At 39.4% G+C, this 14,026-nt stretch overlaps 1 protein-coding gene across 10 annotated transcripts in view; it reads left to right on the forward strand.

The window, feature by feature from the left end:
- The window catches only part of usp16 (ubiquitin specific peptidase 16), a 59,667-nt gene that overhangs the window by 30,519 nt on the left and 15,122 nt on the right, over nucleotides 1–14,026 (forward strand). For all 10 annotated transcript variants that reach the window (XM_069890031.1, XM_069890033.1, XM_069890034.1 and 7 more), the window contains 6 exons: nucleotides 3,075–3,205; nucleotides 7,977–8,064; nucleotides 9,471–9,552; nucleotides 10,577–10,668; nucleotides 12,254–12,310; nucleotides 13,532–13,705. In XM_069890031.1, the coding sequence (XP_069746132.1) occupies nucleotides 3,075–3,205; nucleotides 7,977–8,064; nucleotides 9,471–9,552; nucleotides 10,577–10,668; nucleotides 12,254–12,310; nucleotides 13,532–13,705 (624 nt within the window). The remainder of the gene's footprint in view (nucleotides 1–3,074; nucleotides 3,206–7,976; nucleotides 8,065–9,470; nucleotides 9,553–10,576; nucleotides 10,669–12,253; nucleotides 12,311–13,531; nucleotides 13,706–14,026) is intronic.

Here is a 14,026-nt window from a genome sequence, read left to right on the forward strand (position 1 = left end):
ATTTGAAACTCAAATATTGAGCTCTCTTGGATGTTATGAAAGTATTTGAGTAAAAATCTGAAAATTATGCAATACATTTTTCATATTCAGATTAAAATCCAGGTTATTTCATTCAGTTACAATTTGGCCACTGATTTGCATGGTGTTAATCTTTATGAGTCTTCATCAACCATTTAAATTGTGAATCAAAATTGAATTAATGGGCCATCCTCCTGGAACTAGTGGATCGAAATAATTGTGCAAAATTTAACTGACTGATTCCTGTGTAGTTTTCACAGTTATTGGTAAAAACAATTTTGAAAAATATCCGTGCAGTTGTCTTCTAAAATCCTATTAAAATTGAATTTAACTTTAAGTATATTTGTCACAAAATACTTCATAGAGTGAGAAAGTTTCTTCTATGAACAGGCCAACAGATTATATCAAGCATTACATTTAGCTGTTTATAATGAAAAGGAAGATCAATTAGACTAAGTGAGGACATCATGAGAGCTCTGTTATGGGGTTCAATCTGGACTTTGATGCTACAGGGAAGAAACTGTCTTAAGCTTGCTAGTGCATGCTTTCACACTCTTCCTTCTTCTGTCTGGGGTGTAATGGGTCATTCAATATGGTGGCTGCCTTTCCTCGGAGGTGAGCGTTGTCGATGTCCATGGAGGGAAGGGATTTTTTTTTGTTTATCTGCTCTGAGCTGCACTTACTACCTTAGGTAGTCTTTCAGTCTTGAACAGAGGTGCTCCCAAAACATCCAACAAGTATGCTTTCAATGGTGTCCTTGTAAAAGTTGTTGAGGGACAAGGGTGACATGCTGAATTTCCTTAGCCTTATAAGTAGATCTTAATTCCTAAGAACTTTGAAGCAGTTGATTCCATTGACTTCTTTTCCATTGATATGGACATGGGAATGATTCTACCCCCTCTCCTGAATTAATGATCATCTCCTTCATCTTATTTACATTGAAAGAGAGGTTGTGACATTTCATTGTTATTCGATACACAGTCCACTACTCTGGTGTTGTTAGCAAATTTGAAGATGGAGTTGAATGGTATTTAGTTACGCAGTCGTGGGTATAGAGGGAGTGTAGTAGGGGAATGAGAACATATAGCTGAGGAGGCCAGCCTTGATGTTACGTATTGCAGTCTGTGAGGAAGTCAAAGATGTCTTATGGTGATACATCTTTATAAATGTCTCAAAGAATTGGTTTCTCAGTCATACATTTAAATATATCCCTCTGCATTTCTTATTTGTGTGCTTGAAAACATCAGGGAGGTATCACAGCTGGGTATAATTTACGAGTATTTGTATCTTAAATATTTTGAATGTGGAAAAAAATCTTATTTTTGGGGTAATTCCCTTAAGCATACTTAGAGTCTAAAAATGATCTTCATGTTCTAGGAAAAGGGATATATTTTATTCCAGATAAACTCTCCTCCAAAATGTTGGTTATCTTTTGTGTTTCTTTTGCTCTTTAAAGCAACGATTGCATTTGCCCAGATAACAACAACAACTGATGGAAATGTCATTGATTCTATTTAAATGGAAGTTTTCAGTTAACATTTTCATTTTTGTTAACTCCATAGGAAATTATATATTTTAACATTTCAAATACTTACATTGAAATTTTGAAATGAGGAGAGGTTATTAAGGGAGCAGATCAAATTGCTCTTTAAAGTACTAGTACAGTCACAAGGAAAGATAGCCATGGGCCCCAGCTTTGCCTGCCTTTTTTTTGGCTATGTGAAGCAATCTCGATCTCCCTGTCTCCATCTTGGGTTGGTGGGGGTGGGGGGAAGAAACTCTCAACAGACATTTTCTACAAACCCACAGCTACCTCAACTACACCTCTTCACACTGTAAAGATTCTATTTCTTTCTCCCAATTCCTCCGCTCTATCACATCTGCTCCAATGACAAGGTCTTTCATGCTAGGTAATCAGGGATGTCCTCCTTCAAACAACATGACTTTCCTTCTACTACCATCAACTCTGCCCTTACCCATATATCCTACATTACCCACACATCTGCCCTGGCCCCCTCCGCCTCCATGCATAACAGGATTCTCCTTGTCCTTACCTACTACCCCCAATGGTCTTCACATCCAATATTTCATCCTCCAACATTTCTGCCACTTACTAACTACATTATCCCACCACCAGATGCATCATCCAAGCCTCTTCCTTCTCCGCCCCCTGCAGGGATTGCTCCCTCTGTGACACCCTTGTTCACTCCTCCATTCCCACCATTTGCTCCCTTGGCATCTAGCCCTGTGACCACAGAAGGTGTTCCACTTGCGCATAACCTCCTCCATCACCACCATTTGGGTCCCCAAACATTTATTTCAAGTGAAACAACACTTCACTTGTGAAACTGAATGTGTCACCTACTGCATCTGGTTTTACTTTTGTTGTCTCCTTTACATCGGAGATACAGGATGCAGACTGGGAGATCACTTCATTGAGCACCTTGGCTCTGTCCACTGCAATAGTGGGGATCTCCCAGTGGCCACCCTTTTCAATTTCCCACCCATTCCCTTGCCAACATGTCTGTTCATGGTCTCGTGCACTGCCAGGCTGAGACGACCTGAAAATTGTGGGAATAATATCTCATGTTCCCTATGGGCACCCTCCAGCCAGATGACATTAACATCAACTCCTCCGTCCTCCAATCAATTCTCACCTTTCCTCTCTCCTGGTCTCCTCTTCATATCCAATTAACACCTTTTGACTGTTGGTCTGTACTCCTCTCCCTGCCCTTTCTTTTAATTCAGGCACCTGCCTGCTTTTTGCTCACCTTGAAGAAGGGCTCAGTTCTGAAACATTGGTTATGTATCTTTATCTCCTATCAACATCAAGAGACCTGCTGAATTCTTGCAGCATTTCTATGTTTTTACTACAATCACAGCATCTGCAGACTTGCGTGATTCACTGCAAAGATTTGAAAGTTTCCTTGAATCAAACTACATAAAAGGATAGAGATTTCTCAGCAAATTTTCTGAGTTTGTTTTGCTTACCAAGCTTTTTGAATATGTAATTTTAGTTTTGTTTTTAAGATGTATGGGTTTTAATTGAAATTCAGGAACCTCTGGAGATTCACACTGGCCAACTAGGACCACTGTCATCAGCCATGCATCAATTTCTTTGTGATATGCAAGACCCTAAAAAGAGCGTTGTTACTCCAAAGGAACTTTTCAGTCAAGTCTGTAAAAAGTGAGTACCTGTATCTGTCACTGTTTTGGAGCGATGAAGTGTGGTATACTGAATTTGAACAAAAACATTATGCAGTGTTCTCGAAGCATACATTTAAAAATTACACATATAGCTGTTGTAATATTTAAATGGACTGAAATGCTTTTTTGTTGATCTCTTTTGTACAAGATAAATATGAGTATTGAAACAGCATAAAGGTTCATTCGTGTAGTGTTTTTCACAACAAATCTAAAGCACTTTAAAGAAACTGATTTTTTTTCATGTAATTGCAATGGAAAGATAGACAATGTGGTATCCTATAAGCAGCAATGAAATAAGTGACTGAGAATTCATTTCTACTTTATAAGTTATGAGAAAAGGTGAAGTATGGCAAGACAGCTCACCCAAGTGCAATGTGCAAACTGCCTTAACGAAAGATGTGGATGCTCTCATTGACTGAGACAGTTGCAGGTGAAAAAACTGTTTTCACCAACTCAGGAATTGTGAGCTAGAATGGCTGAGGATTTCATGGTTTTCCAGGTTCAGGGGGACCTTAAGAATGTGCAGATGGAGGGAATTGGTGATCACCAGGTAGATGAGGAAGAGCTAAATGGAAGTTCCCTAAGTCCATCTTGCTAACTGTAGTCTTTCTGCTTTGGATTCTTTTGGGAATACTTCAATTATCTGAAATGGTTGGAACCGGGTTCATTTCGGATAAATGGATTTTTTGGAGAATGGTCATTTTTTAAAAAACACCGTTTAAACAACAACAAGCAACAAGATAAGGCTTTTAAGCATTAAAATAATGTTTAATTCTCACCAAAAAAATGCTGGCCACCCTGATCACCAACACCTTAGTACTGAGGCCCTGCTCATACCGGAAGTCCGAGGTGCACTGCTTTTGGCTTCAGAAACCAGAGGTGCGCTATTGGCGGTGCTGGGAGGCCAAGGTCCGGTGCTGCTGGTGCCAGGAGGCCGAGGTCCGCTGCTGCCAGAGCCGGGAGGCCAAGGTTCACTGCTGCCAGCGCCGGGAAGCCGAGGTCCACTGCTGCTGGTGCCAGGAGCCTGAGGTTCCCGGTAGGTTCGGCTCCAAAAGAATTTTGGATAAATAAGGATTTTAGATATTGTGGTTTATCCAAAAAAAATTTTTTAAATTTTGAGTAACTGAGGATTTTGGAGAATCCAATTTCAGATAATCAGAATTTTACTGTATCATTTTCTCAAAAAAGTGAAGTCAGAAGCAGAGGTGTAGCAACATGTTATCTCAGTTGTACAGGAAGGGAAAAGAAGGGACAGAACAATAGTAGGTGGACAAGTGGACATAGCCTAGCCACATGTGACTTCGGGTGGTATGTTGCTTCTGTGGTCAAGGATGCTAATGGAAAACTGAAGTGTAAGCAGAAAGGAGAGGGTGGATAAAATTGTTGTCTATATTAGTACCAATGACAGGTTAGGATGAGATCCCGAAAATAGATCTTGCAGAGCTAGGAAAGCATTTTTGAAAAACACTACCTTAAAGATAAAAGTAGTTACTGAATTAGTCCAAATGCCATGGCAGAAGTGGGAGAATAGAACAAGTGAATGCATGACTGAAGGGATGGTTCAAGAAAGAGGAACTTGGATTTCTGGAATTTCAGAATAATTTCTGGAATAAGTGAGATATGTACAAGTCAGATGGTCCAATATTTTCCATGAGTGGTTTGTTAGTGCTTTTGGGGAGTGTTTAATGAGCTTGATAGGGTAATGGATATCTGAGAAGAGTAAGGATGGAGGAAACAAAGCTGAAAGTGTAAGTTGGGAACGTAGTAAGCAAAATAAGAATGCTTTGGAAACAAAGTAAGGAGCAAATAGGGTTAAATTACAGAAAAACTGTCTAAAGAACAAAGTTAAAAGCCTATGTCCAAAGTCAACACTGTATCTCCCAAAAGGTTTATGAATCAATAACACAAATATTTATGAATGGCCACATCCTAATTGACATCATAGAATTGTGACTGCAGTATGACCAAAGCTGGGAAATATTTGTTTCATGGTATTTAACAAATGGGAAGCGAAGGCAAATAAGAAAGGTTGAGTAGTGCTGTATATAATGGTGATTTCAGTACAGCAATTTGTTGGAATCTTGGCTCAACAGACGGTGATTTTTGTTTTTTGGTGGGCGAAGAAGCTGTTGCAGGAAAAAGGCATTTTTGTTGGAGTCGTTCATAGGCTTCAGAAAATAATTGTGATTTCTGGCATAAATGAGGAAACTATAGTCGACACTTTTTAAAATTCCTCTGCTGTTTCTTTATTCTCCGTTATAACTGTATGTAACAGAGAAAACACTAATCCTGGAGTACTCAACTGTTATGTGGAATGAATGCTAGATGGATATCAAGATTGATATTCTGAGGGAATATCTAAGTAAGATAAGAAGTAAGGAATTAGACCTCAAATTGGATAAAGTGCAAAAAAGATTTATTATGATAGCCTTAGCAGTAGCAAAAAAATGTATAATGTCAACTTGGAAAATGGAAGAGAGCCTGAGAGTACAGCAATGGTACATGGAAATGAATAAATGTATTCCATTGGAAAAAATAACATATAATTAAAAAAATAAAGTCACATTATTTGAACAAATTTGGGAACCGTACATGGAACATAACAGAGAGGGCTTGCCTTGGACCTCCACCCCCTAAAATGATAAAAAGACAAAACGACTTGATGCAGTGTGTAAAAGTAGATCACACATTTTTCTTGTTTATTTTTCATTGTGTGATGACATTGTTTAATGGTTTTATTGTATATGTTGAATATTTATTGGTTTTGGAGGGGGGTGGGAATGGGGGAGGGAAGGTAGGGGGGAAAAAAAGAAGAAAATGCCACTATGTATATTTAATGAGAAACCTTTGTATATATTTTGGTTGATATGGTTCACAGTATGAAAAATAAAAAAAAGATTGATATTGTGGGGATCTATCAAACAAACAGACAATCGTGGTTGTGTCTGGATGCAGTTCTAAAGGTCCGAGAAGCAATGAGTCTGAACACAATTCTGCCACAGCAAAGATCTTTATTTATCCACGGGAGTGGGGGTTGGGGGGGGGGCGGGGATGGAGTCGCCTCAGGGATCACTCACATACCTAATGAAACAAGGTACTCACAATATGCTCGCATCAGACACAACTAACAGCCGGCGCTCACTACTAATCGTGGACTGTTAAATACAGTGAAAAGATGAAACAATAGTACCCATCACCCTTTAGAGGCAGCACGGTTGGTGTAGCGGTTAGCACGACACCTTTTCGGCAACAGCAATTGGGACCTTGGTTCAGATCCCAAGGTATCTCTAAGGGGTTTGTATGTTCTCCCCATGTCTGTGTGGGTTTTCCCTAGGGGCTCTGGTTTCCTCCCACCATTAGAAACATACTGGAGTCATAGGTTAATTGGGTGTAAATTGGAAATGCTATATGTTACTATGCTATATGTCTAAATTTAAAAAATAAATACAAAAAAATTTAATCTGGTGCAGGCATGGCACCCTGATGAGTAAGGAAAAGTATTTTACAGTCATTGTTGCAAAATGGGCACAATATTGATTCTGCACATGCAACTTGATAAGAACTTGACCAGCACATATCTTGCAAATAACTCTCCATTGTCACAGCTCGCTATTTGGAGTGGAGCACGGGTTTGTTCCCAGAGAAAAAGAGAACCAGCTGCTCCACGTGTTAGGCTTTATATCCCAGACGGCCAGTGGGGCTGGCTCAGGTATACCCAAAATAGGGCAGATGATTAGGGAGCCAGTGGTGAAGTGTGTATCCATTCAAAGGAGCCATTTGGAAGCTGTGTGCTCACCTGTGGGTTTGCTTGACGTTGATTGGTAGGTGTGGTGACATCCAACTAGGTTCCCCCAGAAAGGTGACATGACTCTATACTAAAGAGGCCCCACAGACGGTAAAAAGCAATGGCTAGCATTTTTTAAAATTGCATGATAGTCAAAAAATACATACAGTATTTAATACACAACATACCAGAGAAATGGTCCAACCCTAATTGACAGGAGAAATTAATGGTAACATTCCATCTAATGAAAAGGCTCATAAACTTAACATAAAAAGTAGTATGCCTGAAGGTTGGAAGTATTTAGAATTCGAAAAGATGATGAAGTCAAAATAATTTGCAAGTCTAAATTAGTGAGAAACAAAAATAGTTTGTAAAAAGCTTTTGTCGGTTATGCAAAAAGAAACCAGCAAAGACAAAACTGTTCTTTACAGATAGAGATCCTGGTCCCATCATTTCACTGCAATGTTCATGAAAGTACACCAGCACCTTTACTTCCTCAGAAGCCTGAGGAAATTTAGCACATCACCAGCATCCCTGAGAGCTTCTACAGATGCACCTTTGAAAGCATCCTTTCAGGATTCATTACTGTATGATATGTGAGCTGATCCACCCCAAATGGCAAGAATCTGCAGAGAGTTACAATCATGGCTCAGGCCATTAGACATACCCTGTCCCCCCTTCATCTATTCCATCTATATCTCCCACTGCCTTGAAAGAAACAATCAACATTAAAAAAAGACTATTCCATCCCAGACAAAGTGTCTTCACCCTTACAGACCCCCTCCCATCTATGGTCAGGAAAAAGATTCACAAGTATAAGATCATGTACCACTACATTCAAGGCAGTTTCTTTATTGCTGTTTTAGACTCCTGTGAGAACTGGAAAATTGTAAAATTCTGTGGCCTTTACTCTGTACCATTTGATCTCTCTCTGTAATTCGGCACTCTTGCATTGTGTTTTCTTCAGGGCTGTACGCTTTAAAGGGTTTCAACAGCAAGATAGCCAGGAGTTGCTTCATTATTTATTAGATGGAATGAGAACAGAGGAGCTCAAAGTAAGTAGATTAATTTGGTAAAACACAAGATTCTGTTGATACTGTGATTAAGTGAAAAAACACACAAATCCTGGAGAAACTCAGCAGATCAAACAGTGCCTTTATCTTTGGCTTGGCTTCGCGGACGAAGATTTATGGAGGGGTATGTCCACGTCTGATGCGGGACAGGCAGGCACGGTTGCAAGGGAAAATTGGTTGGTTGGGGTTGGGTGTTGGCTTTTTCCTCCTTTGTCTTTTGTCAGTGAGATGGGCTCCGCGGTCTTCTTCAAAGGAGTTTGCTGCCCGCCGAACTGTGAGGCGCCAAGATGCACGGTTGGAGGCGATATCAGCCCACTGGCGGTGGTCAATGTGGCAGGCACCAAGAGATTTCTTTAAGCAGTCCTTGTACCTCTTCTTTGGTGCACCTCTGTCTCGGTGGCCAGTGGAGAGCTCACCATAGAACACGATCTTGAGAAGGCGATGGTCCTCCATTCTGGAGATGTGACCCACCCAGCGCAGTTGGGTCTTCAGCAGCATGGATTCGATGCTTGCGGACTCTGCCAGCTCGAGTACTTTGATGTTGGTGATGAAGTCATTCCAATGAATGTTGAGGATGGAGCGGAGACAGCGCTGATGGAAGCGTTCTAGGAGCCGTAGGTGATGCCAGTAGAGGACCCATGATTCGGAGCCAAATGGGAGCGTGGGTATGACAACGGCTCTGTACACGCTGATCTTTGTATGTTTCTTCAGGTGGTTGTTTTTCCAGACTCTTTTGTGTAGTCAAAGGTAAAGATACATCCCCAACATTTTGGGCTTGAGCCCTTCATCAAGTAGATTGCTTTGGTCATGGATGAATGCTGATAAAACCTTGCACTGAAATGTACAGACTCTGCTGTCAAAAATCAAACATGACTTCCTATAATTTAATTTAAAAGTTCCATGAGAACAGTGTAGCTCAATTTTGGGCCTAATGTGCAGTTTATGTAACCTAACAATCCCACCTGAGAAGTCCAAGCAACTCACTTTTACATCCATATTTTTGTGATATTTGTAGAATGGCTTTGGAAAAGACAGTTATTTGCATTACTGCCTTGCTGATTTGGATGTTCAAAATCAAGACAAATGTAATGTTACATTTTCTAGAGAGTCCTTACAAACCACGGTATAATATGTCTGTGGGCTTGTGGGACCTGCCAGAATTGAGACTGATGTGTGGCTCTTATTTTTAACAGAACTTTTACAAATGTGCATATTTTTTAAAAATAAAAAGCATAGGTTCAAAATGGTTTCACTGGATCAGTAATTAGTCTTATGATTAATTGCACTAATTTAGCTAAGGATGAAAATTAATCTGTAGGTCAGACTGGGAATATTGTAAAAAAATAAAATTTAAAAAATAATATCTTATAACTTTATCTCAATCTCAGCGATTTGGTGCTGGCGTTTTAAAAGCCTTAAATTACTCTTCAGAAAAGATGGAAGATGAAGAATCCACAAGAAATAGGAAAGGTAATGACATTATACCAGTACAACTTCTTAGATGTTGGAAACTTTTTCAGTCGCTTATGCATGCTATCTGGATTACTAGTGAACTATATGGACCAAAAGGGCTAGTTGATGGTAGAGACAATGTTCAATGATAGGAAGTCAAGGAGGGAGAGAATTGACCAGTTTCAATTATCACCATATTAATGGTGCAGGCACGACAATTGCTGCCTCTCAGGGCTGGTGATCCAGTTTCACTCCTGACCTTTGAAGAGGGCTGTGGAGTTGGCATGTTCTTATTACTGTGTGAGTGTTGTGGTTTACTTCCCACCTCTGAAAGACATGGGTTAATAGACCAACACAAATCCAAATTCCAGGACCCCTTCCTGGTGTGTAGATGGTTGGTAGATTCTGTCAAGAGTTGATGGGAAGGTGAGGAAAGTAAAACGAGATCACTGTAAATGGATGTTGCGTGGTTGGCATGAATTCATTGGCCTGTGTGGCATTATAAGTGGAGTAAATATGGGTAGAATGGGTTGAATTTTGAAGCTTCACATGTTGGAATAGGTCATACCTCCCTGCCATGTCTCACACAAGGACAGCTGTTGAGTGAGGCATTAAAGGAATGCTGTTGCCTGGATCTAATCTGATGTACAGATTTAAAGAGCTCAGAGTCAGAGAATTGTAATGTTTTTAAAAGGGCAAATATACACGCTCTGCTTGTTATTTGCTGCTGTGCCCAGGGGTGACCATCTGTTCAAATTTAAATGCAAAAACAAGCAAGAACTTGGTGGTGACTTTTATACCTGGTGATTTGATAATTACAGCCAGTGCCATCTGAGAAGTTTAATACTGTAACAACAGATACCACATTATACTGCACCATTTCTGAATGTTGTGTTTATAATTCAGGCAATCATTGCTTAAGGAAACCTGAAAGTTTTGTAATGCAAGAACAAAGTAGTGTCTGGTAGCGTTAAAGTTGTAAGGTGATAATATTATGCTTGTTTATACATAATTTAATGATATTTTCCCCCCCCTTTTCCAGTATATGAAAAGGAGGCATCCACACTGAATTTTGTTGATCAAGTTTTTGGTGGTGAACTGACAAATACAATCATGTGTGAGGAATGTAAAATGGTAAGATTAATTATAGAATAGACAGGGTACCCTTTTACAGACATTTTGTGAACTTTTATGAATAAAACTTGTTTTGTGTATGTACATTGATATAGTACTTGTAAATTTTATGCCCTATGTTTGCTTCCTGAAGGTGTTGACTTATTGAGATAGGGTTTTATATTCCTGTGTATCCACAGTACCTTCCATAAAGTATTCATAATTGAGCTTTGATATTGAGCATGAAGAGATTATTGGGTGTTGGGAATGTTCCCACCAGGTAATACTCTAACTTCCTTGATGGACTGACAGGAATTTTAAAGTGATGGACAGTTTTGTCCTATGATTGAATTATTTTAATCATTTCATATGCTTCATGCCACCATTTGAGTATTTCACATGGAACTTGAAGAAATATTTATAATCCAATTTCTGTAAGTCAAGGCACTCTCTCTTGTTTTAAAGTACAGTTGAGAACATGCAGTAATTTTAAAGCTATGGGGCTGAACTGACTTTCCAGATTATGTACATCCAAAATGCTTTGAGTGCCAGGATTAAATCTAAATTAAATTTTAAATTTAGACGGGCCATTTCGGCCCACGAGTCCATGCCACCTAACTAACACCCAATTAACTTACAACCCCTGGTACATTTCGAGCAGTGGGAGGAAATGGGAGCCCCTGAGGAAAACTCACACAGACATGGGAGAACGTACAAACACCTCACAGACACCGTGGGATTCAAACCCAAGTCCTGATCGCTGACGCTATAAAGGCATTGTGCTAATCGCTATGCCAACCATGCCACCCCTGCTGATGAAATTGGTTTAAATAAAATCAGTGTGATCGGGTGCATTTCATGCAATTTTTCTAAATGTTTTGAATTGGCCAGTTTCATCCAGGGTAATGATTGGAATGTTACCATTGAGAGGTAGGGTTAACATATGAGGAGCATATAGCTCTGGGCATGACTCGCTGGAGTTTAGAAAGATGAGGGGGGAATCTCTGAAACTTACTGAATATTGAAAGGGATGGATAGATTGGACACAAAGAAGATGTTTCCAGTGGTGCGAGAGTCTAGGAAAAGAGGACCAACTTCAAGATAAAAAGAAGTCCCATGGAACAGAGTTGAGGAGAAATTTTCAGCCAGAGGGTGGTGAATTTGTGGTATTTGTTGCCGTGGATAGCTGTGGAGGCCAAGATGTTAGATTTATTTAAAGTGGAGGTTGATAAGTTCTTGTAAGGATGTCAAAGGTTTTGCAGAGAAGGCAGAAGAACAGGGTTGAGAGGAAAATATATCTCACCCATGACGTGAATGGTGGAGCAAACTTGATGGGCTGAACAGCCTAATTCTGCTCTTTCGTCTTATTTGTCCTGCTGTTTCAGATGAGAAAGTTGAGGATATTGTTGCTGATTTAGGTAGTGTGTTGTGTGAGGAGCAAAGTTGGTTCAGCTGTGGCTTACCACTTTCATTGAATACCAGACCATAATTATAAAAAAACTGTTCAAGAAATTACACTGCAACAGTTGGAGAGGAAGAAATGGGTTAACTGTATGTTCGCCAATAAATTATTCCAAAAACTAATTGTCTGTTACTTTTTCTCCAGGTTACATTAGTAAAAGAATCTTTTTTAGACTTGTCACTTCCTATTTTGGATGATCAGGTAAAATATTGTCTAATGTTATTATATGCTTTGAATGTTAGGACATTATTTGGAAGTTTACAAGTCATAACCATAAATTACTGTACTGGTCATTGCTGCCTAATGTTTAATATTTGAACTATTAAAGTAATTCCATATTTTATTTCCTTTTCCAGCAAGATCCTCCAGCGACCTTGTGAGGAACCTTGTGAGGTTCCTTGTGAGGAACGAAAATTTAGAGGTGGTATCATGGAAAGAAGTGTGAGAATGGCCACAAGTTTCTCTGTGACTTGTCTCTCTGTTGATTTCTGTTCAGTTCGCTTTGGAGTGACTTTATCTGATCATGGCTTTAGTTAAGGAGAGAAAATAAGCCTCGACTCTCAATTATATCATCTAATGTTGAAATGTGTGATCTATTTCAATTGAATTACCTATTCAGTTGGGTATGACATCCATTTGAGTTGGCCATGATGCAGGTGTAAGAACAGGAGTGGCTACTTCAGCCTCTGGCCATTCATTCACATTATGGCTTATTTGCATAACCCTAACCCTTATTTACTGGTTACTTTAAGAAGGCATCGGAAGATCATTGGAAAATTTTGTACTTTATTATGACATTTTTATTTTTATTACTATTTTCTTTTGTCTCTATAAAATATCACTGTACATGAGCTCGGCCTGAATCATTGTCTTTTATCAGAGCAATGTTGTCCAAAACTTGTAAGTGTTTGGTTTTAGTTGATAGTTCTTTCTTTGTCTGATGTAGCATTGTCAGAGATTTACAAAACAGAAACAAACTTGCTGTCCCAACTTACTCGAGCTAACTAAGTTGTCTACGCAAGCTTGTCCCATTTGCCTGCATTTGGCCCATATCCCCCTTAACCATTCCTATCCATGTGCCTGTCTAAATGTCTTGTTAATGTAATGCTTTTACTCTCTTCTACTACCACCTCTGGCAGTTTTTTTCCAAATACTCACTGTCCTTCCACCATTTTTGATGGATTTGTCACTGTATGTTCAAGATAGAGACAAAGGGTCAGGGTCAGAGTATACAGGCTTGCATACCATTTGAGTTTAGCCTCACTCTAATGCAATGATAATATTACTTCCTCCACATTAAATGGAACAATAGATACACCAATAGTGGAGACACCTTTGATCCTTGGGTGTTTGACCTCCATCGGACAGAGCAGCTCTATCCAGAAGTTATTTACTACATTTAATTTTGGTGTTTTATTTCAGGGTAAGAAAAAATCCCAAGGGAAACATGGAAAAAACACTGTTGCAGATGATCTAAATGAAAATATTGGTCTCTGCAATGGAAACTTCGTCTCTAAATTCAGAGATGATACTTCAACTGCCCCAAGCAAATATGAACAAAAGAAAGCAAAGAAACAAGCTAAAAAGCAAGCCAAGGTAAAGGACCTTCATCTTTAATCCATTTGCCATTTTGAGTGCAAGAAGTTCACAGAATCCATTTATTCCCTTGTGTCTCTACCTCATTTCTGCTTGGCAATTCAATTTCAGTTCTCTTCTCCTCCTCCCCCCCACCGCCCCCCCCCCCACCCCCACCAATCTTGAACCAAGATACTAGTGGAATGGGCAGTAGGATGCTCAAAAGAAATTGATCATTAAATCGAGCATGAGGGTGAATTGATGATATTAGGTGTTTAACAAACGTTAGAGAAGAAAATAGACCAATAGAAAATCCAAATCCTGCCCTCCTTGAAATCTAAA

This window comes from Narcine bancroftii, chromosome 7, assembly GCF_036971445.1.
Source record: "Narcine bancroftii isolate sNarBan1 chromosome 7, sNarBan1.hap1, whole genome shotgun sequence".
NCBI lineage: Eukaryota > Metazoa > Chordata > Chondrichthyes > Torpediniformes > Narcinidae > Narcine > Narcine bancroftii.